At 35.2% G+C, this 27,200-nt stretch overlaps 1 protein-coding gene across 2 annotated transcripts in view; it reads left to right on the top strand.

Annotated features, from left to right (window-relative positions):
- Positions 1-27,200, top strand: part of GckIII (Germinal centre kinase III) — a 228,214-nt gene that overhangs the window by 191,653 nt on the left and 9,361 nt on the right. For both annotated transcript variants that reach the window (XM_089651230.1, XM_089651229.1), the window contains exons 3-7: positions 10,187-10,403; positions 11,127-11,419; positions 23,878-24,023; positions 25,409-25,841; positions 26,689-26,892. In XM_089651230.1, the coding sequence (XP_089507356.1) occupies positions 10,187-10,403; positions 11,127-11,419; positions 23,878-24,023; positions 25,409-25,841; positions 26,689-26,892 (1,293 nt within the window). The remainder of the gene's footprint in view (positions 1-10,186; positions 10,404-11,126; positions 11,420-23,877; positions 24,024-25,408; positions 25,842-26,688; positions 26,893-27,200) is intronic.

Below are 27,200 nucleotides of genomic sequence, written 5' to 3'. Positions count from 1 at the left end.
TTTTAATAGTACTTTTGAATAATTCTTTTCTAATCATAGACATGAGAAATAGTTTCTAATCTAATATTAATCTATGTGGGTCATATAATGGTGCTGAAATTATGAAACTAGTGACACCGCTTTAACTATTCAATGAAAATCCAAGTGATTTAGTTCTTTTCAGTTATCCCCTTTGATCGCGATAACGAGTCTTTTTTTGGCGTGTGCTGAAAAATACGATTTGAATGTTATTTTTCTTTTCTTTCATTTTTCCTCCGATTATTTCGCGTGTCGCCCCGCTGCGCTGGGCGGAAACGATATACAGATCCGAATAGGAAACATGTTGTGGCTTCGACTTTGAAACAATTTCGGAAATATGTCTTCTCTCACGCGAAAGAAGACACGATAAATTGGAAATGCCTTCCAAACTGCGAAATTAAAGTAAATTGTACTACCGTTGTAAATGAATATTGGAACATTGCAAATTTTTTTTTGAAAAATTGTGGGAATATTTGAATATTATGTAATTCTCAAGCTCTAAGCAGTATTGTGTATAGTTTCTACTTTGTGAATTTTGTTCGGTATCTGAATATAGTACCTACCTATTATTGTTTTTTTTTATAAATATTTAATTATTGATAATGACCTTTTTGCACCGTGAAATTACTCATAAATTAAATTCTGCCTCCTCGTCACGTCGGTGTCCGTGTCATTATGTTTTTATTATGTGAAACCGCACAAGAGTCCCACCTGCTCCCAACCGTCTGGAGCCAGTGAAACTATGGCATTACTGAAGAGGAAGCTACAAGCAAAAAATGTGTATATTTTTGGTATACCTTATTTTGTAGGTAATAGACATTAAAATCGCTTGACAAACGGAGTCTAGAAACGTTAGTTTTGTAAGTAATTTTACAAGAAAGCAAAAAAGTTAATCAAGTGAAACTGTCACAGATAATCTTAGCTATAATACTGTATTTTTTAAAAATTTGTTTGCTTTACGCGTTCATACATTTTTATTGAATTTTTTTTTGTAGTAGTAATTTATATTTTTTTCTGAGTAATTTATTTTTTATTTTTATTCTACTCAAGCGAAACGATAGAAAAACTTTCAATTTATCTAAAGTATATTTTTTAGTATTCATAATATACACCAATTCGTTATAAAGATTGATCAAAAAGTGATTTAGCATTTTCGCCTTAATTGGGGTATGTTGTAAGGCAGGAGGTAGTAGGGAGGGGAAGGAGATAGGGGAGAGGAAGGTCGGGAAGTACCTGGCTATTCAGATCTGGTCACCAAACACGACCAAAGCCATTTCAAGCAACTTTTCAATTCTGAATGGTCGTCTTACACCAAGGCGATACTGAGAGTACCTTCGACTGAACGTGACGAAAATATACTATATATTATTTTAAAATAGTATTTTTTAACACAAATTAATCAAATAAAATTTAGTTGCGCACCCGGGATTCGAACCCACGACCTCCAGCTTACGAGTCGAGAGTCTTACCCTCGACAAAATTATAAATTCTAATGTAATTATTTTTATCTGAACTTTAAATTTTTTCGATATTTTTCCTACTCGCCAGAGTTTTAAATTCTGTCAGCAAAATAGAGTTAAGTAAATTGAAAACTGACACAGACGCTGTGTTTAGTGTTTATGCATTTGCAATTTTTCATTTTAAAGTCTCTTTCCCAGTCTTCACCTCCCTTTAATTTACTTTTCCTTCTCTACAAAGCAACCGAGGGAAAACTTACAAAGCTCGACTATTATGATCTTATCGCGCGACTTTAAAGGATTTATTTAACCTATTTAAATTTCAGTTAACTTAACTTCTGTCTTCCACGCCATGTTGACAAATTTAATAATATCTAAATTTAAATAAATTTGAAACCAATGTAATTTATCATATTTTATATTTCTGCTACAAAAAATTCTTCTCGCATTTTTTTTGGCAATATCGCGTTTTTATATGACTTTTCGTGCTCGCCGTGACATCAGAAAGATAAATATAAATATTTTTGTTTGTTTAAACCCTACAATTTAGGGCCTATGTGAGCCTTCCGCTAGTAAAGAAATACTATTGTACTTATCATTATTACGACACGACGTCGTGTTCGTGACAACAGATCGACATCAGTTTGATGCTTTGACATTTACGGGGAACGTTTGGTAATGCAGTGGTTCTGTCTAACATTTTTTGCCCCAAACAACAATTTAGTTTCTTCACCATAAGGGTTTCTTTACAATAATTTGAAGGGATTTCATTTTCACTCCTGTTTCTGACATCCCTGTGAATTCGCATTCAAATTCGCCTGTTATCTGTCAGTTATCATCTTTGTATTATAAATCTCCCTTCTTACATCCTCCCCTCCTCTATGGGCGGGGAGGAATAATTCGTCTTTAATTTCCGAGTATTTCGACGAGATTATATTATCTTGATTCAATTCACCCTGTCGTATGTTAACATCGTAATTATTATTCCCAGCTGAATTTTTTCCTCATTATTACCTCAAGATGGAGCGTATCAGATACATAATTTTTTAACATCTTGTCTGCAATTGTGATAATTATATTAATCTCTCCTTATTATTTTTTAATGATAAACTAATGTTTATAAGACAAGGTTTTTTATCCATAGCTCAAAGGATAACAAATTGAAAATATCTCCCATACATCTTCTATATAAAATTGGTTGTTTACAGATGAAAAAATATAATAAGCAGTAATTGTTGATTGAAGTACTAGTACATGTTGAATTATTTGGCGTGTTGGAAATCAGCCGACGTAGCTCATTGGTCCAGAGGACCTGACCGGACATCAGAAGGTGCGCGTTCAATTCCCGTCGGCGGCATTTGTTTTTACTCGGGAGATATTTTCAATTTGTATTGATATTCCAGGCGACTAATTATTGCTTATAATAATTTGTTCTCTCTCTCCTGTTTAATATCCCAGAAACAAACTTATTACATTCATTTTTATAACCCATTACTGTAACTTCCAACATAACCTCGCTGTTTCACTACTCGTTTTTCATCCTAGACTATGTTTTCCCGCTAATAATCTATCTGCCAAAACCAAATCATTTGCTTTTGTTTTGAAAACTTTAAAAATAGAGTAAATTCAGAGACAAAGTATGAAAATGTATCCCATTTTTATTTCTATAATATATTTTTTGTCAGTTCCAGATCTACTATCAAGTAGTTACTCCCTTTACAAGTAGTATTTTTCATATTATGCAAATATTTTGTAGGATCTTGCATAATTTACTGAAGGTTTCAGCTAACATCACCGTTTTCCTATTATTAGATCTTTGGGACGGCAGTTTTTTGGGTCAGGAAAGACCCAACTTTTTTGGGAAACTGCTTGAAATCTATTTTTGATTTAGAAGGCTATTCGGGAAGATGGATATTAAAATCATGAATCTCCTTTTAATATCCGAATAGCCATTTCAAAATGATTACCCTTTCTTTATCCAAAATCAGATGTTAAAATCTAATGAATTCATCTTAAAACATTAAAGGAATTGTGAAATGTTTACATCTTTATTTTACGGTATTTTAAATATATCTATTTGAATTTCTCGAATGTTTTCGGTAATAAATAGATGCAAATCTTGGAAGCGGAAATTAACCCACTTCCCGACATCCGAACGAGCTGCTGAAACTCGCCAGATAGACTTGTTGTCGATGACAATGCATTCTATCAATATTTTGGTGTCATTCTATCAACTTTTTTGTCAATCACGTACACGCACGCGAACATATACGCATTTCCCTAAAATTACAGTAGTTAATATACGAAATAAATATCAGTCTTTCACCATCGGCTCTAGCAAGATCTGTAACGCGGTTGACTCCGGTCTCTGGGAAGAAGGGTTGAATCCTCAGCCAAACTATTTTATTTACTTGTTATTCATTTTTTTATGTTTGAAAAGACATTTGAAAATATATGTAGGCATTGTAAGTCGTATTTTTTTTGTTTTTTACGGGTTTTAAAAAAATAACTTTAGTTCAAGTCTCACTGATTATGATATTGAAATTGAATAAATTCATCTTAGTAACCGGCATAGTCCAGTGGTAACGCATTGGACTGCCATTCCGAAGGTCGCGGGTTCGAACCCGGCGTGCGCAAATAAATTTTATTTGATTAATTTGTGTTATTTCACAATTAATTAATTAAAATAATATATAGTATATTTGCGGCACGTTCCAGAGTGGAAGATACTACCAGTATCGCCCTGGTGTAAGACCACCATTCAGAATTGAAACGTTGCTCCAAATGGCTTTAGCCGTGTTTAGTGACTAGATCTGAATAGCCAGGTACTTCCCCACCTTCCTCTTTCCCTTCCCCACTTACCTTCAGCCTCACAACATCCCCCAATTGGGGATGCCATAGTCTCACTGGCTCCAGACGGGAGCAGTTGGAACTCTTGTGAGGTATTCACTATAAAAAAAATATAAAAAAAAACCATCTGTTCTTAAAAAGATTGAAAGGGCACTGTTTAAATTTAAGAAAAATTGAATATAGTTCAAATTTTTTTGCGATAAAAATTAAATTATAACATTTTTTACTGACGCTTGATTATACATGTCTGATATTTCGACAGGAATACTCGATCCTTATTTAGAAAGAACACGGAAACATGATTGCAGACATCATTAGATTCGATAAAAAATGCGTGCGGGCCTCATGAAAGAAGTTGCCTGAAGAAACTTTTATTAATGACATCATATTCTTGCCATCTCTAAACATAAGTTTACAGTAAAAATAATGGTATTAAATGTGCTAGCTAATTAGATACTAATAAACCTGTTTTAAATTAAATTTATAGGGTTTATAAACAACCTTTTTTGTATCGTAAACGTTTGTTTATTAGTTGCGTAGAATTTAAAAGACATTTATTTGTAAGGCCCTTAGTGAATTAACCTTTGAATATAACTATATTTTAAACAATGAAAGTTTTCACTCGTATTCAACTTGTTAAGGTGCATGCCTCCTGTTTTGTCTTGAATTTTGATTAATCTTGACATTTTTATTATTATCATTAATAAGTGGAACCCAGAAATCTCGTCCAACTTTACAACAAAATCCCGAATGAAATTATTAAGATTAAAATATGATTCATTTAAAAAAAAATTATAAAGTATGTCCACCTCAAATGTAAATGGTTTTGTGTATGTTTAAATTTAAAATATTTAAAGATAGCTTAAGTTTGGTAAATAATGTTATTTTTTATATAAATTATTAGCACACACAACGATGTGAGCTAACTTAAGATGAATAAAAATAAATAAAAAATCTTTGCGTTGATGTAATATTTATTGTAATGTTTATCGAAATGTTTAGATCACTGCCCTGTGAAGGTGATACGAAGGAATTAATACCACAGTTTAGTCTGCATAAATACCCACCTGCCAGTGTCAGGATTCCATTGAGGTATTTTGGTTACCACGCCGCGCCGCTCTCGTGAATTCGAATTCATTGCTTTGACTTTTCGAAACAATCGCTGTCACGGACTTGTTTTTTGAACGTCATGTCACCGCAGAATGTCTCTTGATTGCTTTAGTTTCTTGTTTTGTCACGGTAATACATTACCTTTTTGACATTCGTTGGGAATTAACGGACTTTAATTAAATGCCGTATTATATTAATTTTGTATTTTCCTTCATAATTGATGAAGGAAAATACAGGAGAGGGGTGGTGGCGCAGAAGGGGCTACCGAAGTTTTATTTATGTTTTTTTTTTCGTCAAGGCCAAATCACTAATATTATTATTTGGCCTCGTCCGAGACTTGGATTGGAAAATAGGAAACAAACATAGACATATGAATATTAGTAGACCTGCCCTAAGTGATTAAAAGCGTATTATCCCCACTCCCCATACCGGTTCCATTGAGCCGGCTGGGCTCGCATATGGCCTCAAGTGAAATTTGAATACGTGACGTCATCATTCTTGTGCGAACTATGGTCGAGGCATCATCGGTTCATTTTACGAAATAACGCGGCAAAATGTTGACTTGTGATATGAAAACTTGTAAAAATAGATGTGAAAAAGAGAATAAACCCAATTGTCGTATTACATTCCATAAGTAAGCATTCTTTTACTTTATTTTAAGCTTATTCACACCGTATTATGTGGATCAGTTTTAGAAACATATACTATCACATCACAATGTAGCGATTCTCAAGTGTGCTCATCGTTGTTTACTGGGGTAAGTAAATTATGAGATATTTGTAAAAGTGTCTTAACTAAATACTCTGAAACTAACTACGACTCTGAACATAGAAGCTGCCTTACTTTGCCGAATTTGGACTTCGCAAATTAGTTCATAACGTGGCGAGTAATTTGCGCTCCCATGTAAAAATGTCTATTCATTCAAAGGCAGATTTTACTTTTAAGAAGTAAATGGTGATATTATAATGCGAGATGCCTATTTACTGTCAGATTGATTTATTGACGAATCACAGTCAGCCTTACTCCCTTCGTTCTTCAACAGTTGATTTTACCCCTCGCCTTTATCTTCTCGTCTATTAATTCCTATGTCTGTGGAAACAAACAAATTAGGCCTTGACTTATTTTTTCATAATTATATTGATAGTTCGACGCTCCGTAGCTCTTGATGGAAATTACGTTACCTGCTAAATTTAGGCGAGTTAATCTATTAAATCCATAAAGAAAAGTGAGATATAAAAACGGTGTTCTACGAGTATTATACAATTGGTGTAGGCTTCCCCACCTTCCTCTTTCCCTTCCCCACTTACCTTCAGCCTCACAACATCCCCCAATTGGGGATGCCATAGTCTCACTGGCTCCAGACGGGAGCAGTTGGGACTCTTGTGAGGTATTCACTATAAAAAAATAAATAAAAAAGGCTTTCACATAATAAGAACTAGCAAATAAAAACCCTATGATGCCGTTTGCTGTTTGAAAACTTCCCCGGTTCTTTTTGAAAATAACAGAGGGCGCCACTTTCGTTTACAAAACCCCTAAACTGTACAATCATTAGGATAATAATACTATCCAACTAATTAAATGTCCTATAATTTTTTTTGTATATTTGTAGTGTTTTTTGACTTTAATCACTAACATGAACGTGGGTATTGATCGGTAACTATACAAATTGAAACTATACTTTTACCCGTATATAGTTTAGTAAATGTCAAAGCATTTTGTGCTAAATGACGGGGCTAGTTTGTCAATTTAAAATCATGAGTGCGGATATCAGATAATGCGATCTATTAATGGATGCGATTAAATCAAGTTAGTATTCAATTAGAGCAACTTTGTCTATTTGGAGATGTTGAATAAAAACGATTTCACCGACAGCTTTATTCAGAAAGCTGACTTTGCAAAGTGAAACATTGCATTGAACCTGCGAAGGCATCTTAATATTTATTTAGATTATTTTATTATTATTACGTTTATACTTTATATTTTGACTTCTTCAAATTTACAGCATTCTTCAGAATAAAAACACTGATATACTCGTACCTATTGTACATGCACAAAAATGAGTATTGCTAATTTATTAAGAATTTCTTCAAATTATTGGTAATCCGGTTAAAAATTGGATTGCATACCTTCTGATGCACGTGTTCCGACATCGTGATAATAATATATTCGTAATTTACTAAAAGTTTATCAGGAAACCCGTTAATTCATTTGTTAAGGCCTTCAATCCCGTTTTTAACCGGATTACCAATAGTTTGAAGATATTCTTTCATTTTTCTCAGAGTAATTTAAACTTATATGATAATTTCCTTAATTTAAAATTTAAAGCAAAATGACGCGAGACAGACAAACCGTGAGAATCGCCGTGGTACTCGTAAGGGTCGAAAGCAAACACTACTCAAATAATACGCCAAGCAAAAACTGCGCGATACGAGAGTGAAGAGGTATCACTGAATGTCTACATTGAGAGCATTAGAAAAAAGCTACTTTTTGTATGCATAGTACGAAAATGTTCAGCGCCTGGGTGGCCGAAAAGTGAAATAATTTGAGTTACGTGGTACTGAGAGCGTGGAACGTAATGACCAAGTTGATTTCATTGCTTATTTATAGTTATATTGATTGACGTCATCTCTTGATACGTGTTTAATTAATAAATTATGTCGGTGACAGGTTCAACCAACGTGTGTGGCTAAAGGTACGAGACATAAACACTAAATAAAACAGACAATAATAAATAAGTTAGTTTTTTTCCTTGTTCGTTCCGTCGAAGGTTTGTCGTTTTCTTTTGATGTTTTTTTTCTCTGGCTCTTGATGATAACTCGACAAATACACGTTTTTTTTACTGAACTTTTAATAGAAAAATATTCTTCTTAGATTTCGATTAAATAGGTAAAACGCGTCAAGCTACGAAATTAAAACGTTACAGGAGACGATAAAAATTAATATTTATGCAACAACAAATCTTATAGTTAATATAATTTGTTTTTCAAAATTTTTATGTAAAATATTGCAATTCTATTTAAAATTATGAGAACTTTACGGGTTGAATAATTTTATCTAAGGTTTTCTAGAAATAATGAAAAAAAATTACCCATCAATTTAATTTTTAGTATTAAAAATGGCTTAATCAGCAAAAAATACCAAGAGAATCATTCTCAAAAATGTTGGTTGAAGTGTTTTACCAATGTAAGTATATACTGTACCAAGTCATTCGAATAGAATTAGAATAGTCGTTAGAATAGGTAAGGTTAGGTTAAAATATGCAATAATTATTAAGAATTTTTCGAAGAAAACTTCTTCTAACTGCTTTTCACTTTGTGATGGCATTATTTATTTTTTATTAAAACACAAATAACATTGTTTACATCACTTTATTTCGATACAAAATCTCAACATGTTTCATGAACCAAGTTCACTTCATCAGGAGCACAAGTATACTAAAGTTATAATTAAAATTAAGTCTAGAAAGAAGAGGTAGAAGGAGTGGGGAGGGGTAAGAGTGGGGGAGGTATAAGAAAAGAGCGATAAGAAAACACGTGAATATGAAAGCAGATATTATTAATAAACAAAAAAATTTTATAAACCCCATTTTAAATATTTTCCCAATTACCCGGTCTTTCCCGTCTAATGACATTTTAATTCCTACATTGAATAACCCTCCCCCACTCTTACCCCTCCCCACTCCTTCTACCTCTTCTTTCTAGACTTAATTTTAATTATAACTTTAGTATACTTGTGCTCCTGATGAAGTGAACTTGGTTCATGAAACATGTTGAGATTTTGTATCGAAATAAAGTGATGTAAACAATGTTATTTGTGTTTTAATAAAAAATTATTAAGAGTCGTGATGTCAATGATGAGCCTTTATTTCTAATCTTGACGACTATTGATGAATAATATGATTAATAAAATAATTAAAACACTTTGTTTTTACCACGATAATCTTTAGTTTTTATATAAAGTCAACATGTTTCGAGAACGATGTTCTCTTCATCAGGACAATTAATATACTAAAAACTAAATTGTCAAGTATATAGAGACAGGTGTGGGTAGAAAAGGAAGTAGTGTGTGGGGGGGTTGAGGGGAGGGGTGAGAGGTGGAAAGGGTAGGTGCTTAGAGGATCAAAGACAAAAAATTACAATGGAAATATGTTTAAGACAGGGTTATTCACAAAATTAGTTTGATTATTAATAATATTTAAATTTCTATTGACATTTTTCCTAATTTCTAATATTTCTAAAAGGTCTAACTGAAAACCACTAACATTAGTGTGTAAAATTTTAAAACCAGTATTTATGTCAAATGAATGGTTGAATTCAATTAGATGGTTAGCAAATTCCGAATAATTATTGCTATTTAGACATCTCAAATGTTCCTTAAGCCTCGTTTCAAAATTTCTGCAAGTTTTACCTATGTAAAAATGGTTACAATCATTGCAATTCAATTGGTAAACTCCGGATTTTTTTCATTTTTAAGTCTTTGTCCTTGTTATTTAGAATATAATTTTTCAATTTATTATTCGTATAAAAAGCTGGCTGTATTGTAATAGGAATTTTTTTCCCTATTAAATTAGAGGTTTGATGATTTACAAACTTTTTTTTTCCATTGCTTTTTAATATTATCCCTAAGCAATGGGTAAATGTAGGACAAATGAAATTTTTTCTTATATTTTTTGTTTAGTATGTCGTCTATTGTTTATTATTATTATTATTATTTGCAAAAATTTAAAGGAATAATATGATGTTTGTTTGCAGGGTACGAAACTATGGATCATCATGGAGTACCTGGGCGGCGGGTCGGCGTTGGACCTGATGAAGGCCGGCAGCTTCGAGGAGATGCACATCGCGGTGATCCTGCGCGAGGTGCTCAAGGGCCTGGACTACCTTCACTCGGAGCGCAAGCTGCACAGAGACATCAAGGCGGCCAACGTGCTCCTCAGCGAGATGGGGGATGTCAAGCTGGCTGATTTCGGTTAGTTTACACATTACACAACATCTGTTTGTGTCTCGCCCAGTGTCTCTATACTCCTGGTACTGCAACAAATACTTATGGAAAATAGCGTTAAGAAAGTTTGGTCAAATCTTACGTGGAGCTTTAATTTTACCGTTGAAATTCATGACTGCACGTGGATAAATTAGTGTGGTTATCTCCTAATAAAATATTAGTCAGGCAGGTGTCCTTTTTCTGATAAATATTATGACGAAATGTTACAACATTAGAATTTACAATAAAGAAATGTTACAATATTGGAACACGGGTTCCGACATCCCAATAACATATTCGTGTTTTACCGTCAGTTTGTTAGGAAACCTCTCAATTCATTCGTCGAAGGCCTGCAACCCCGTTTTTAACAGGAATACGAATATTTTTGTTATTTGTTCTTGGGGTGTTATGCCGTGTTGCGCTAACTCCTTCTTTAGCCAACGTTTCGGACAGCATTGCAGTGTCCATCATCAGGGCAGATGTGTTATTTAAGGTTGTGGTGAAATGTGAGCTTATGTATGAGGTTGTGATACCGTGTTGCCTGCTCCAACCCTCTGAGCTAACATTAACGTATCATTTTTTTTATTTAAAGTGGTTTTTTTCGTTTCTTCGACAATATTTTTTTAATGAATTAACAATATTTTATATCAGTAAGTTTGCCCTTCTTCATAATAGAATAGTCAATATACTAATCCGTCTATTTGTGCGCAGGTGTCGCCGGCCAGCTGACCAACACCACCAGCAAGCGCAACACGTTCGTGGGCACGCCCTTCTGGATGGCGCCAGAGGTGATCAAGCAGTCCTGCTACGACAGCAAGGCGGACATCTGGTCGCTCGGCATCACGGCCATCGAGCTGGCCAAGGGCGAGCCGCCCAACTCGGAGCTGCACCCCATGCGCGTGCTCTTCCTCATCCCCAAGAACAATCCGCCGCAGCTGACGGGCAACTACTCTCGCCAGTTCAAGGAGTTCGTCGAGGCGTGCCTTAACAAGGATCCAGAGAATGTAAGCACACTTTACCCTATTCAGAATGTGTTTAATTACACGTATATTTAACACGATACACGAGTAAGCAAACAATGTGAAGAGAGGCAGCTTGTCCGAGTCGGGGATCGCGAATGCCGAATGCCACTGTTTTTGGATGAAAGCGGCTGTGACGTTTTCCGCTAGTTGTTTGGTGTTTTTGTCTGTGGCCTGTAGTGGCTACATATACACACCAATGACAACTGTTTTTAGATATACCTCCAGTTTTAAAGGTAAATTCTGGTAAGTTCGGTACAGCAATCTGTCGAGAATTTCACTCACAAATACCTAGAAAACCGCCAGAGACCGTTGAAATTTTTATTGTTAAATTAACTCCATTATGTATTTTAAAGCCTTTTTCATTATTCACCCCATACAAGCCTATGTCACATTGGAAATCTTGTGTTGAGAGTCTTTATAAAGAGAGGAAGAAGTGCACCAGTTTCAGGAAGAAAAGGAACGGAAAAGTTGGGCGCACCAACGAGCCGTAAAACGTTCCGCTTTTATGTCAGAAAATATCAACCGTTGGTCACGCGTTTGGCATTATTATTTGTAGAATTTCTACCGTTGCCGAAGGGATCAAATGAACTAAGCATCTTAGATGTTTTTCAAATAGTGCAATCCTTCCGGTTTAATACAATACCCAATTTAAAAAAACTTACAGTCTGTAACTAACTAACTAACTAACTAACTAACCATCACGCCGTTTCCCCGCAGGGGTAGGCAAAGAGGACGGACCGCCAAACTACTCAGTCTTGGCACACACTCCTTGCCTCATTCACATTAATACATCGTCTCATACACACTCTTCTATTATTCTGACTCTTAGCATGGACCGACTCAAGTAGGTATCTGATTCACTTGGTCGTGCCATATCTTCCTCGGGCGTCCCCGGCTTCTGCTACCATTCACATTTAACTAACTAACTAACTAACTAACCATCACGCCGTTTCCCCGCAGGGGTAGGCAGAGAGGACGGACCGCCAAACAACTCTGTCTTGGCACACACTCCTTGCCTCATTCACATTCATACATCGTCTCATACATACTCTTCTATTGTTCTGACTCTTGACATGGCCCGACTCAAGTATCTGATTCACTTGGTCGTGCCATGTCTTCCTCGGGCGCCCCCGACTTCTGCTACCATTCACATTTGCATCGTATATTCTCCTTACACTCCTTTCTTCGCTCATTCGCTCTACATGCCCAAACCATCTAAGCGTCCCTTTCTTGATCTTACTCATTACGCTTACATCAGCCTTGCACTCTTTGCGGATATCCACATTCCTCACACGATCATACATGGTTTTACCACACATACGCCTCAGGGATCTCATTTCAACAGCATTCAATCTACTTTCATCCTTTCTTTGCCAGTTCCATGCCTCACTTCCGTACATCAGGGTAGGTACCAGCACTCCATTGTGGACTGCTAACTTCGCTTCTTTGGACAATTTTTTGTTAGCGCCAACTGCGTTCAGTCCTCCATTAATGGAGTTACCTGCATTTACTCTTCTTTCAATATCTCTGTCAGCCTTCCCATCACTCGTAAACATGCTTCCTAAATACACAAATTCATCCACCTGCTCCAAGTATTCCTCATTCACAGCTATATTACACACTGTTTTCGTACTTTCTCTTTCAAACACCATTACTTTAGACTTACTTACATTCATCATTAACTCATTCTTCACGCATACTTCGTTCATCCTAGACACGAGAGACTGCAGATCATCCATACTATTAGCAATCAGCACCGCATCATCAGCATACAACAGGCAACATACTTTCAGATTACTCAAATTCGCGCCCAATCCCACATCTTTCAATTCTTGCATACAATTATCCATGTATAGATTGAATAACCACGGTGACATTACGCAGCCTTGTTTAACACCTTTTGTGATATCAAACCACCCCGTAAAACCACCGTTCACCCTAACACATGCAACGCTTCCCTCATATAGAGACGCAATTGCCTGAGTCAGATTCGCATTCACTCCATACTTGGACAACACCTTCCATAGCTTTTTCCTGTCGACTCGGTCGTATGCTTTTTGTAGATCTACAAAGGCACAGAAAAGTTTCTGGTTTTTTGCCAGAAACTTCTCGGTGAGCATACGCAATGAGAAGATCTGGTCCATGCACCCCCTTCCACTCATAAAAGCACCTTGCACATCCCATATTTTATCCTTTGTTTCCTTTCTTACCCTTTCAATCAAAATTCTACCATACAGCTTGCCAACTGAACTTAGCAGGCTAATAGCCCTATGATTCCCACATTCCATACGTGACCCTTTACCTTTGTATAATGGCATGATCACTGCTCTTCTCCAATCTAAAGGCGTGTAACCTTCCTTTAAACATTGGTTAAAAAGATTGCACAACCATCATTTGTATCATATATTCTCCATTCATACAGTATCTAACCCCACAATAATAAACTAATATTTGGTAAGTGAATATATATCTTTCATATCTAGTTTTATAAAGTTTTCAATAGTTTTACCAGTTAATTAGATTATTTTCGATTTAACCAAAATGAAACTATAAAATAAACTGTCTTTGATGGTCTTTGCTTTTAAACCCTATCGAAATAACAGCGTTAGCTTTGGCTAAAACATTTATCGCATCCTTCTAGCCTCGCTTTTCTTCAAACGTCTCGAAGCTTCCAGAAGACCAGTTTCGTTCATCGTTCCACATAAGTTTAGCCGGAATAATTGGTAGGAATTTCCATTTGCATGTGAAAATAGCCCCCGTCTGTTTGCTCTTTTCGTTCTTTATTAACGAAGTTTACTGCCGAGAGACAAAACATGGGATTACTTACATCGGCAATAAAATCTTATTACTTTATCCCTTCTTTTTAACTGGATAAAGCTGTGGAATTTAGTAGCTACCAAGTTATTTTGATAGTTTGTGTTATTTTCTCTGTGCGGAGGAATGTCACAAGAATTCGCCTCGAGAACTGGCTGGGGATTTGCTTTATTCACAAAGGACCAAACTTATAAAACATGCTTTTTATTTTGATTCGCATTTAAAATTATAAATTCACCAAAAAATGTTAATTAATAAACATGCTAATTTCGGTTGTAGTGCATGAAAAATGACAATTTCTAATTTATTAAGAATCTCTTCAAATTATTGGCCATTCCGGTTAAAAACGGGATTGCAGGCTTTAAGAATGAATTAACAGGTTTTCTGATAGACTTTTAGTAAATTACGAATTATCATGAGGTCGGGACACGTGATCGTGAAAATTTGAATGTTTTACAGCGAAAATTCTTTGTATCGTCATGTATATCAGGGCAAATCGATAAAACATTATTAAATGAATGTTTTATAAGGCCTGTTAATTGTAAGGCAAAAATCGATTTCTCTCCATGTGGGTGATGTAATAATTCCTACGAAATGCGTAAAATTATTCAAGTTCAATGAACTTTTCATTTCAAACTCTGAACTGATGATCAATATTATATTATAAAAATATAAGTGTACGATGTGCGTGCCGCTAAAACTCAGAAACGAGTCCCGATTCGATAAAGGGAGTTACATGGTGTGGTAGCTCTCTATCCCCCATCCACGAAGAAGGTTCCCGTTTTTACCTGAAGGGCGTGCTTTTGAAGATCTATGGGTTGGAAGTTTCGCCCTCTAGAAATTTCTAGAACAGAATTTTCTGAAATGTTCCGGAATAGTCTGGAATGAACTAATAACGGGTTTACAGGCCGTTTCCTGATAAACTTTTAGTAAATTCGTAATCGTTACAATACATTGGTATCTCTAAATAGTATAAAACAAAGTCACTATCCGCATCTGTCTATTTGTGCGCTTAGTTCTTCTAAACTATGCAACGAAGTTTGATAGGGTTTTCACTATCTTTCAGAAAATTTCTTCCGGAAGGCTTATATATATGTATATATAAATATAATACATGGATATAATATTTATTGAAACTAGAGAAAAGTCGAGCAACGCTGGGTTCACATCAGCTAGTAAGTGTATATATCGTATCAGACAAGCGATGAAGTAGGTACCAAAATAATTCAAGTAAGTAATAATTTCGAAATGTTTTGTTTAAATGAGAGTGAAGATAATACGTAACTGAGATAACGCGCGTGGTTTCACTAAACTAGGCAGCGAACATACTTCAGCGGAAATTTGTTTTGTTTCGATTAGACTGAATATAACATGTCTTGTTTTTTTATGTTGTCATTGGATTGATGTCGTAATTTTCAAGTTTGCTAACATTCGAAAGGTAAATTTCTTATTTTGATTGGGAATGATCCTGATGCAAATATACAAGTATATTTTTTAAATACGTTCAGCTTCACAAATCCCACACTTATAAAATAGGCTAGTAATAAATAAAATCCGTACTGTTACTATCAAATACTTAAATATTATAGGTACTATACGTCACTATTATAATATTTTTATTATGTAAGATACAAACGTACAATTATTGCCGTACGCGTTCCGTATTACTCCACTTTCACTCAGTTTCAAAATGTATCGTTTTTAATTTACGCAACTTTAAACGCTTCTCAGTTTCTCGCGGTCAATAAATTCTAACGATTTATAAATATGGGGTCGTACTAAAAATATTAATAATTTGTAAGATGCGCTTTGCTCGTAAATCAGTCGAATACACTACCTCCAGTTGTTGCGAGCTCCGGGCATTAGTTTGTTATTTCTCAACCCAACCCTTATCAAACGTCCCCGCTTTATTGTTCAGTCGGTGCGGTGTGGGGAAGTTGGGGTATGGCATGAAGATGCGGTGGATGGGTGGCGCAAGGCCTGATCCCACTTGGGCTAATGCAACCACTGCTCCCCAACTCCCAAGTGATGAAACAAAGCACCAACATTACGCAGAATTGCCGAGTATCTGTCTCAGATTTTATCTATAAAGTGAAATTTCAAATTTAAGCTTACTTGATAGTGTTTACTGAGTTATATTATGCTGCGTATACATTTGCGAACTGAAGCGCGAGCCGAGCCACGAATTATGGGAAAGGAACGAAGCAATCGCAAGCGGCGCGCCGTTTCGAGACCTAAACTATCCATTATTATTTTTTTTATTTGTAAATTTTTGTTCAATTTACATTTTTATTTATTATTATACAGTATACAGATACAGTGGTACCTCGACATACGAGTTTAATTCGTTCCGCAACCTTGCTCGTATCTTGAATTACTCGTATATCGATGCAGATTTCCCCATACAAAACAATTAGACTACCATTAATCCGTTCCAACCCCCAAAATGTCACCCCAGTTATTTTTGTTACGTGGTTTTGAATAATAAAAACGTATTTATAAATGACAAATATTTATTGTACAAAAACAAAAAAGAGAATGTAAATAAATAAATTAGATATCCTTACTGGTCTTTGCCTTTTTCGCTACATTTTTCTTGCTTTCACCTGTAGGCCGTTTAGAAAAAAACATGTCCAAAGAGGTTTGTTTCTTCCTCCCTCTCAGAATGTTACGGAAATGAGTTAGGTAAGTGTCATTAAAAAGATCAGATGCACGACCTGTTGCAACTTTTTCTGGGTGTTTCTTTTCCACAAACTGTGAAACTCTCTCCCACATTCCTAAGATCTCCTTTATCTCACTTGTAGAAATAACCTCCTCCTCCTCTGACTCCTCGAAACCAATTTCTTGCATAACATCCGTATGCTGCTGTGACTGTAACTCTTGTATCTCCTCAGTCGTCAGTTCCTCGACGAGTTCGTTCACGTCTCTCTCTTCCACCTTTAGACCCATGGATTTCCCCAGAGACACAATCTCCTCCTCTACTGACATACCGGGTTCCAATTCTTCGTAGATCCTACCTACCGGCCGACCTGCTAAACCGAACTCGTATCTCGAATTTCGCTCGTAACTCAAAGCAAAAAATCACTCGCTCTCCGGCTCGTATCTCGAAAAACTCGTATGTTGGGGCACTCGTATGTCGAGGTACCACTGTATACCTTATTTACTTTAACCTTTAAATTTATTTCTGAGCTTATTTGGAGTAAAACATGTAGATAGCATTTAGGTCTCCGTTCCGGTGACTTTTTTTTCGTACAAAAACTTCAAAAGCATTGGGTATTGGAAAGGTACGTGCCCCAGCACCCATTTTCGGTGACTACTCCGTAGAGTGGACAGTGACATGTAAAAGTTAAAAGAGTATAATATAGGAAACATTTATTGCATAACCAACAACTCTGCCAAAATGTCATCCCAAGTGATTCGTTACGTTTGGTGACTTAGAAGGGGTGTCCGGGTTCATGTGGTGAGGTTTATACTATGAGGTTTTTACTGGGAGACACCTCGACCTCTCTATATTAAGAATTCTATAGACCCATCGACCTGTATCACAGTGGGAGAAATAGATTCATATGTCCGAAACTCCTGGACACATGGACCCCACACTCCTATCCAACCCTCATACCTGACAGGCAACGAGAGAAAATATTTTCCTCTGTGTGGAGCTAACGTAAAAAAGCTAACTCATATTCAGTTTGTAGCACTTTGAACAAAATGTATTGAAAACGTCTCTTCACGGAGAAAAAATAGGTGTTGTTGATTTATTAAAATCCAGTTAAAAACGGCATTTGCCATGATAATATATTATGACGAAATGCTAAAATTTAATGTTTTAATTGGATTTCGAATAATACGAGTATTAGGACGAGTTGTTTCGGAGAATTTGAACAATTCATCAAATTTCAACGTTCATTTTCTTGTTCTGTGAAAGTCCTATTCGAGTTTTGTTTTTTAATATCATTATAGGCTATTTGCTTTGCAGAACTGAAATAATGACAGAACTTGAAAAAATCTTTCACAGAACCTGAAAATCAACTTTGAAATTTGAAGAATTGCTCAAATTCTCCGAAACAACCCGTCCTAAGAGATTCTTAATAAATTTTTATTTTTTTTATTTTTTTATTAATATCAATAGCAAAATTTGTACATTATGTAGGTTCAAAGTATAATATAAGTATATTTTTTGTATTTTTTTCACAGTCCTCCTCACTAGGGTTTCCTGTTCTGAGGCGGCCTGTAGTTTTTCTTAAATTTTTGTATTTAGTTTTGAATTGTCTTTACATTGTCTTCATAATGTTTGTAAGTTGATTATTACTTTGATCTCTAAGCCATGTTTTGACTTTTGTTTTAAATAAATAATATAAATAAATTATAAATAAATTTCGTTTATTTTTTTGGTTTCATTTGGTAGAGCATTGAACAATTTTATAGCATGGAATTTATTATTTCTCTGTCCAAAGGATGTGTTCAAACTGGGAGTAATCAGGATATTTTCGCTTTTTGCCCTGGTTGTGTATTTATGTTGGGCAGTGGAGTATTCGGATATGTTTTTTTTTTCAGTTTAAATAAAATATTTTTTGAATATAGTTTCTGTACATTGTAAACATTGAAGTTTTTGAATATTTCTTCTGTCGGAGTTCTAAGCGGAACTTTCAGTATAGTCTTTAATACTCCTTTTTGTGCTATATTGAGCCGCTCTGTGTGAGTGCTCAAGGCAGACCGCCATCCAGTTATTCCGTACTCTATTTGTGATTGACACAAAGCATAGTATACTTTTTTAATATCGTTTATATTGAGGATATTGCGAATGTTTCTATAGAAGTATATGTACCTGGTTAATTTTTTGTAATTACATCTATATGTGAGTTCCAACGGAGATTATCATCAATTTCAATTCCAAGATATTTGATGCTTTTGGAGTGTGCTATAGTGGGACAGAGGCATGATAAGCCTTGATTTTTTTGATAAATTCCTTGGCATGAATGTAATTTGAGATTAAGGTCCTCTGACGGCTGCCCTCTGGCTGTTTTAGAAAATGTCAGATATTTTGTTTTATTGACATTAAACGTCAGGGAGTTTCTTTTAAGCCAGTTTTGCAGGAGACCAAGTCCGTGTTCAGCTTCTTTGTAGGTATTTATCCAATCTTTTTCTTTAAATAAAATTACTGTGTCATCAGCAAAACTAATGATTTTTCCTCTTGTTTCTAGGTTACAGATATCATTAATGTATATTAAAAATAATATCGGACCTAGTACGCTTCCTTGTGGTACTCCATGGTTGATTAGGAGAGGTTTGCTTTTTCTCTTGTTAATTTGGACGCTCTGTGTACGCTCCGTCATATAGCTTTTTAGTAAGTTTAGTGTTGTACATGACATACCAATTTTTGAAAGTTTTGAAAAAAGTAAATTAGAAAATAAGTTTTCTCCGTGTATTCCCCTTGCAGTCTCTATTCGCCCTAAATTATGGTAAGTGATTTAGGTTTTGCGTAGGTTTTATTTCTTATTCGTAATTTTGACAAGCGCTGATCATCTGAAAGGCTTTTCAAACCTTTCAATAATCTACCGCTTTTTCACGCTTCTGAGTTTTCCTCGGTATTTTTAATACACGTTTACGTACATGGCCGGCCAGAGGGAAAGGGAGGCCTACATCACATTTCACCGCTACACGTAGATGTCGAGCCGGGAGCCATACCTATATGTATTTTTATATGAAATAAAACACCCACTTTTTATGAAACGCTTAACGATTTTTGTCAAAGCCGTATTTTTATTAACTTCCTTCATGTACAACTCCGAGGAGCCTTAAGGCCAGTTGTTTCAAAACAACTTGAACAATTCATCAAATTTAAAAGTTAATATTCAAGTTTTGTTATTATTGAACTTTCGCAGAACTTGAATATTAACTTTGAATGTTTACATTTGTTTTATTTCTGAAAGTCACAAGGTATTCTACGAAAATGGGAACTTTACAGGATAATGTATTTTATCTAAAGGAATAGATAAAAAATACATTATTCGTGGTATGAAATTCTTTATTGTTACGAACTTGTCGATTGTTTTATTGATCAAATTTACTTTGAAAAGTATTCTTGGTTTTCTGTGAAAAAATATATTCTGAATTACGCGTGTATTTTTACGTGAGAAGATGTAAACATGATACCGTCACAAAATTCGATTTTCTTTAAATTGAAAGTAGGATTTTCGACTGCGAGATTCACACAGAACATGATGCCATAATGGGATCTATGTAGGATAAATAAATTTATTTTAAATTTGCACTTAAGCTCCTATTGTCCACATTCTATAGTTGGACTCTGAGCCGTATTTGAGTTGGCCACACCTGACAAGCGCATAGAGAAACTTCCCGAAGATGATTATATTACCAATTATGGCGACCATTGTTCAATGAGACAGTTCTCGTTCCGGGAATAACATCGCCATCGCACTATATACTGTACAGTGTACAGTGCACACTAGACTGTAGAACTGCACACTGCAGCACTGCATTGCACTGCACTAGTGCATTGTGATTGCATTCACGGACCGCGGTACGATATTAATGGAGAAGGCAGGCAATTCCGACGGTGGCCTGCCATTATACGAGTCGTATTGCGGAATAATCACTGCTTTGGAAATCATAAACCATAATGCAGGTTGGAATGCGTGACTCTCTCCCTCTATTCTCCTTTCTTCTCCTCTCCTCTCCTCTCCTCTCCTCTCTTGTCTCCAGCGGCGGAGTTCCATTGATATGGATCGTAGTCGATGTAGCGTAGCAGAGCTCACGTACACGTACAAATTATGTAATTTGTATATGTTTTTAAGACGTATTCATGCGTTACGGATATCTTTGTAAAATTTGAATTAAGAAACTTATTACTGTAGCCGTATAGCCTATTGTGATGATATGATGGGAGGACTTTGCTGGATTGATAATGCTATAAGGAGCACTTTGTCAATTTATCAAAATCCGAAAATCATAAATTTCTCCAAATCGTTTTTAGGTGTATTTATCGATTTTGAACTAAAATAAAAACAGCATGATCGACGTAGATACTTTAAGCTAGATGAATCATCTTCTTCCAGATAAACGCTTCTTTCAATTTTTATATATACATCATAATTTTACGTAATTATTAAAATATCAGTAAATTATCGTTATCATATGCACTTTGCCCGACTTTCGCACAAAATGTATCAAGCCAACGCAAGATAAACGGGCATTACATAAATACCTCGCGTAAGTAGTGATAAAAATAAGATTGTCTGTTGCGGGCGAACAACGGGCGGGCGGCGTGGATTTGATTACTATAAAATCTATAGTTTTATTCAAAAAGATTGAAGAGTATCAGAATTTCCCTAGATTTTTGTTCTTTTTCCCTTTTTGCTAAACAATATTTTTCTCCCCTAGATCTGGGGAAATTTCACTAGATATCACATCACTCTGGCTACTGAACCAAACGAATGATTACACAAAATCTTCATCCTCGAAACCCCACAGATTTATAACTTTTTCGAAAAAACTCCCTTTTATCCCTTTAGACATTCCAAATCCCCCAGATCTGGGGACTTCTCCCCAGATATGCCACCACTGACATAAATGTAGGCAATGCAGTCTTTAACTAAAATGAGTCAGCTTTTTATCACATTATCATTGTTATTATTAACACCTGCACTCGGGGCTATTTAGCGTATAGCATGTTGTTTTTCACAGGACGCGAAAATTGTGTATTACATTTAAATATTTTGGAAGGAGTACTTAACCCAGTGGAGAACATAAAAAAATGGTAACATGTGTAACGAATTTCGTCGGTTATTATTTGTCACAGATCTCTTTGCAGGTTATTATTTATTTCTAGCTCAGAACCGTGAAAAATCACGGGATATAACGTTAGTGAAACTACTTGGTACCTAAATAATAAAGCTTTCTTTAAAACGGAAAAGGGGAGACCCTTGAAAAATCACGAATTCCGACTTGTCAAAATCAACCCATAGAAATTTAAATACAAGAAATATGTGCACATTTTAAATATAGAATTAAAATAACTTTATGATTAAAAAATATTTTATCATAGGTATGTATTTTATGGTTCCATGATATTTCATCAAAATGACAACTAAACACACCTTTAAAAAGTGATATAGAGTAATTAAAAGTGATGAAACAAAAACTAGGTTAAATAGTTACCTATATAACCTATTTAACCTAGTTTTTGTTTCATCACTTTTCATGACTTTATATCACTTTTTGTAGGTGTGTTGAATTGTCATTTTGATGACATACCTGGTCACCGTTCCCGAACATTCAAGACTATTCCCGAACATTCCACAACATTCCAGAAAGTTCCGGGATGTTCTGGTATGTTGTGGAATGCTCTCGAATGTTCTGGACCGTTCTAGAAATTTGTAGAGAGCGAAGCTTCTAGCCCTTGTATCTTCAAAAGCACGCCCTTCAGGTAAAAACGGGAACCTTCTTCGTGGATGGGAGATAGAGCGCTACCACACCATATAACTCCCTTGATCGTATCGGGACATTAGGTCATTTTGATGAGATACCCGGTCACCGTATTTTATTGCATGTCCGAATTCTTCACACAATCAGTTCCAATAATTTCCAATATTTTAAACCAAAATAAATCCGAGTTCATTGAACCAGAGTTACAATCACTCACAGACAGACTCGCAGCAGAAATTAGTATCTTTAATAGATATTATTTTGCGTTATATATTGAAAACCTTCCACAATTAATTCTCTATTTTTATTATTTAAATAAATTATTTTATATTTTCTCCAAACCCCTCTTTTTTGATCTAGTCAAATTAATAAATAATTTAATTAGCTACACTCAATGAAGCTAATTATTTGTGCAGTAACGAATTTATAATTTTTAAGTAAATATTTGAGTCATCCGCTTTGAAAAAATTGTTGAATGTAAATTTAAAAAAATGATTTTCATTGATCTAACGGAATATATAAAAGATATCACGTAAATGTTGTAAAAATAATCATCAAGATAATTTAATGAATCATGAATATTTTATTTATGTTGATTTAATGTGGAAAAAAAATCTACCGTCTCCTGTTTTTATTTTTCCAATTCTCGATTTGATTGATTCGATGACACCTAATTATAAATATTATTACTGTTTCAAACTACATTTCATTATGTTTAGATTCATAAATAATACTTAAATTGAAATCTATTGCCTGTTAAAAATAAGTTATACGTTTTTAACATCACTTTGAAAAAATACAAAGTTGTTTTTGTCCAAATGAAGGCGAACTTCGGAACTGATGACATTGATTTGTCCCTCATAAAAAAGGTGTCTTATTATGTTATAAGTTTAGTGCCTGGTCAGTACAGAATACAATTCTGAAGTATTAGCACCTTGTGTTGTAATCGTGCCAGTTTTAATCATAATATTGTCTTGCACAGTTTATTTACTTTTGAATACTTAAATCACAGTTAAACGTTATTATTAACATACTCTGTTTTTCTATTATTTACATAAAATGGCTGAAGATGAAGATTCTAATGTAATAAATTAATTGTTTCCAATGTTAAGTACGTAGTTGTTGAAGATAATTTGGTTTAGATGTGTCTTTGTAAAGAGCTGTTTTTCCTTTTTTTCCAGAGACCAACTGCTAAAGAATTATTAAAGTTCCCGTTTATAAGAAAAGCAAAGAAGAATTCTTACCTGATGGACCTGATAGACAGATATAAGAAATGGAAGTCGCAGAGAAGTGAAGAAAGCGAAACAGAATCGGAAAATTCAGACTCGTAAGTAACATTTTCAATAAGAAGTTATTGTGTTTTTGTGCTATATTGCACACATGTGTTATGTGAATACCACACAAGAGTCCCAACTGCTCCCAACTGTCTGGAGCCAGTGAGACTATAACATCCCCAATTGGGGTATGTTGTGAGGCTGAAGGTAGTGGGAAGGGGAAGGAGATGGAGAGAGGAAGGTAGGTCAGTTCCTGGCTATTCGTATCTGGTCACCAAACAAGGCTAAAGCCATTTCAAGCAACGTTCCAATTCTAAATGGTGGTCTTACATCATTGGGCATTCAGAATGCTAGTCGAGAGCCTTACTCCTCGACCACAGAGGCTGTCAATATATCGTAAATAATAATGTAATTTGAATTGCTAACCAAAGTTTATTAGTTTGAGACATTTTGTATTGTGAGCAAAATGCAATAGGTTTATGAATGATTTTCTTCGTAGATTTTAATTTACTGGAATTATACTTATGTTATATTATGGTACGTATACATTTGCGAACTTAAATGAGAACCGAGCCACAAATTACGGGAAAGGAACGAAGCAACTGCAAGCGGCGTTTCGCGCTATTTGCGGTTGCTTCGTTCCTTTCCCTTAAGTTGAGATTCAGTTCGGCTCGCTTATTATACATAGCATAATATTATATTATATTATGTTATATTATAATTGTAGATGTTAATGTCCACTGGAGTTATGAAAATGAAAAGAATAATTGAAAATTTAAAAAAAACTTTGCTCTTGTTTGTGTCTTAGGTTAATATTTAACACCTAAAGCCATTGAAATTTTGCAATTTATGTCTAATAATAAGAACTGTTAGAATGCAGATTGTGCATAAAATATTTTCACATTACATTCGATTTCAGATAAATTCGCTGTTTTTGAAACCAGATAAAAGATTCTTTCAAATTCTATTATTACAAATCGATGTATACAATTAAATGTCTAAAATATTATGACATACATAACCATACTGAATAAACATAAACATACTGAAGTATGTTTTTTGTTATACTATATACCATGAATATACGCCGTTGAGACATGCAAAAATTATGTATATGGAAGAAGATAATCCTAATAAAAATTTAAATTAAACATGAAACAGAACAAGATATATAAAAAGGTAACGGCTGCAACGGGAGATACCTCTTTTTCTTCATTGATTAAATAACACATTGATGGGTATAACCTTCAAAAGTTAAACCAATAAATTGAAAAATTATAGACTACTTGAGGAAAGCAGCTAGTTAATTATACACTACTTGAGGAAATTTCAGCAATGATAAAACCAAATGAGGGGTCAAAGATTTATATTTCCTACCGGTCACAGATCAGCTTGAAAGGAGTAATTAATTAAAGTGTTTTTTTTTTATGATTTCCAGAGAGGAATCAAACCGGCAAGACAGTGATTTAGAAGAGCCATGGATAATGACGGTGAAGGGTCTTCACGGTGTCAAGACATCGCTGCTCATGTCAGGTGCCGAGGAGGAACGGGAGAGAGACAGAGAAAGGGAACGCGAACGGGAACGTGAACGGGAGCGCGAGAGAGAACGCGAGAGAGAAAAGGAACGGGAGAAGGAGAGGGAACGGGAGAGGGAGAGAGAAAGAGCGGCCCTGGTTCCCCCGCCAGTGGTGAGCCCTGCGATGCCACCACCCCTGCAGCCCCCCGCGCTCCCCACCACGGCGCCCCCGTCCCAGCGGAAGCAGAACGGCTCGCTGGGCCGGCCATGGCACCAGAGGCCAGAGGAGCCCGTGCAGCACAATCACAAGTACCAGCAACACGTACCGTCCAACAATGTACATGATAAAATTTCGGTGAGTTCTTCTATTATACTTGTTTCAAATAATTATACATGTTGTCCGGAAACGCATAGTACAAGCAGGAAGCTGGTGAATCTACATCAGACTTCAAGTCGATTTTTTGATTAAATCTTTTGTTTTTAAGTAAATAGAGTCCAAAGTTGGAATTTTTAAGTCAAATTTGAAAAAAAACCTTCGACGAGGGGTTAATACAAAACCTCCCAGATCACAAGGCCTAGACACTGAATAAAATCAGCCTCCTAACTTGTATGATAACCTCCAAAAAATCTATATATATATATTTTTTTTAAATTAACCACTATATTTTAAGATATTATAATAAATAAGAATAAATTTAAAAAAAAAATTAAAACGATTTTTTTTGTGAAATCCCATACAAGTGAGGAGGCTGCTTTGAATGAGTGTCCCGGCCTTGTGATCTAGGAGGTTTTTGGTTAATATCAGCTGTTTTAATGTCTTTTAAAATAACCAGTCGAACAATGGCTACCCATATTTAGGTGTCATCGCTCTAGGTCTTGAGTGATGAAATTTAATTTTTATTTATTGATGTTTCTTGTCAGCCCCTACGGGTCAATAAATACTACTAAAAGAATAATTATTGAATTGTCAATAATTTTTTTTTAAATATAATAGTTCTGATAAACCTCCCTTTATCAGAAGAACTGGTGACAATTCAACAGAACTGGTGACTATTCAACAGAAAAGAGCGTAATCAATACTTATTGCAAAACATGACATGTTTGATGTTAATTCGGATTAGTTGTCTTTTTTGCCAAACGTAAATGAGTCATGGTGAACTCTTATCATTTTGCTTATCTTAATTTTTTATTTGAATTTTCAGTCTTCCCCATCTGCAATATCCGCCAACGACAGGAATAAAGAACATCGGGATCGAGACGGCGAGCGAGATCGGGAGAGGGAGCGAGATCGGGAGAGGGAGCGAGACCGGGATAGAGACCGGGATAGGGAGAGGGAAAGGGAGAGAGACCGGGAGGAGAGAAAGAATGAACAACAGCAGCACCGGGACAAGAGAAATAGTAAAGAGGTAAACAACACTCAATTGATAACCAGAGATGTGCAAAATGGGTACCCAAAACCATTTGAAATGCAAAATGGAAATGGGTCAAAACTTTTCCATTTGAAAATGCAAAATGCAAAATGGTTTTTAGAAAAGCATTTAAAATACAAAATACCTATTTTCAAAATGCATTGAAAATGCAAAATGGTTTCTCAGGTCAAATAATTAAAATAATTATAGAATTTTTAAACAGTTTTGTCATTTAATAATGGACATCAATGTAGAACAAACTTATTACATGATGGTAAATAAAAAAATGCCACGACTACAGATTA

This window comes from Hesperophylax consimilis, chromosome 4 (assembly GCF_061612785.1).
Source record: "Hesperophylax consimilis isolate HC1 chromosome 4, BYU_Hcon_1.0, whole genome shotgun sequence".
Taxonomy (NCBI): domain Eukaryota; kingdom Metazoa; phylum Arthropoda; class Insecta; order Trichoptera; family Limnephilidae; genus Hesperophylax; species Hesperophylax consimilis.
Note: the sequence above shows the minus strand (reverse complement) of the source record. Positions and strands in the feature narration are given on the sequence as shown.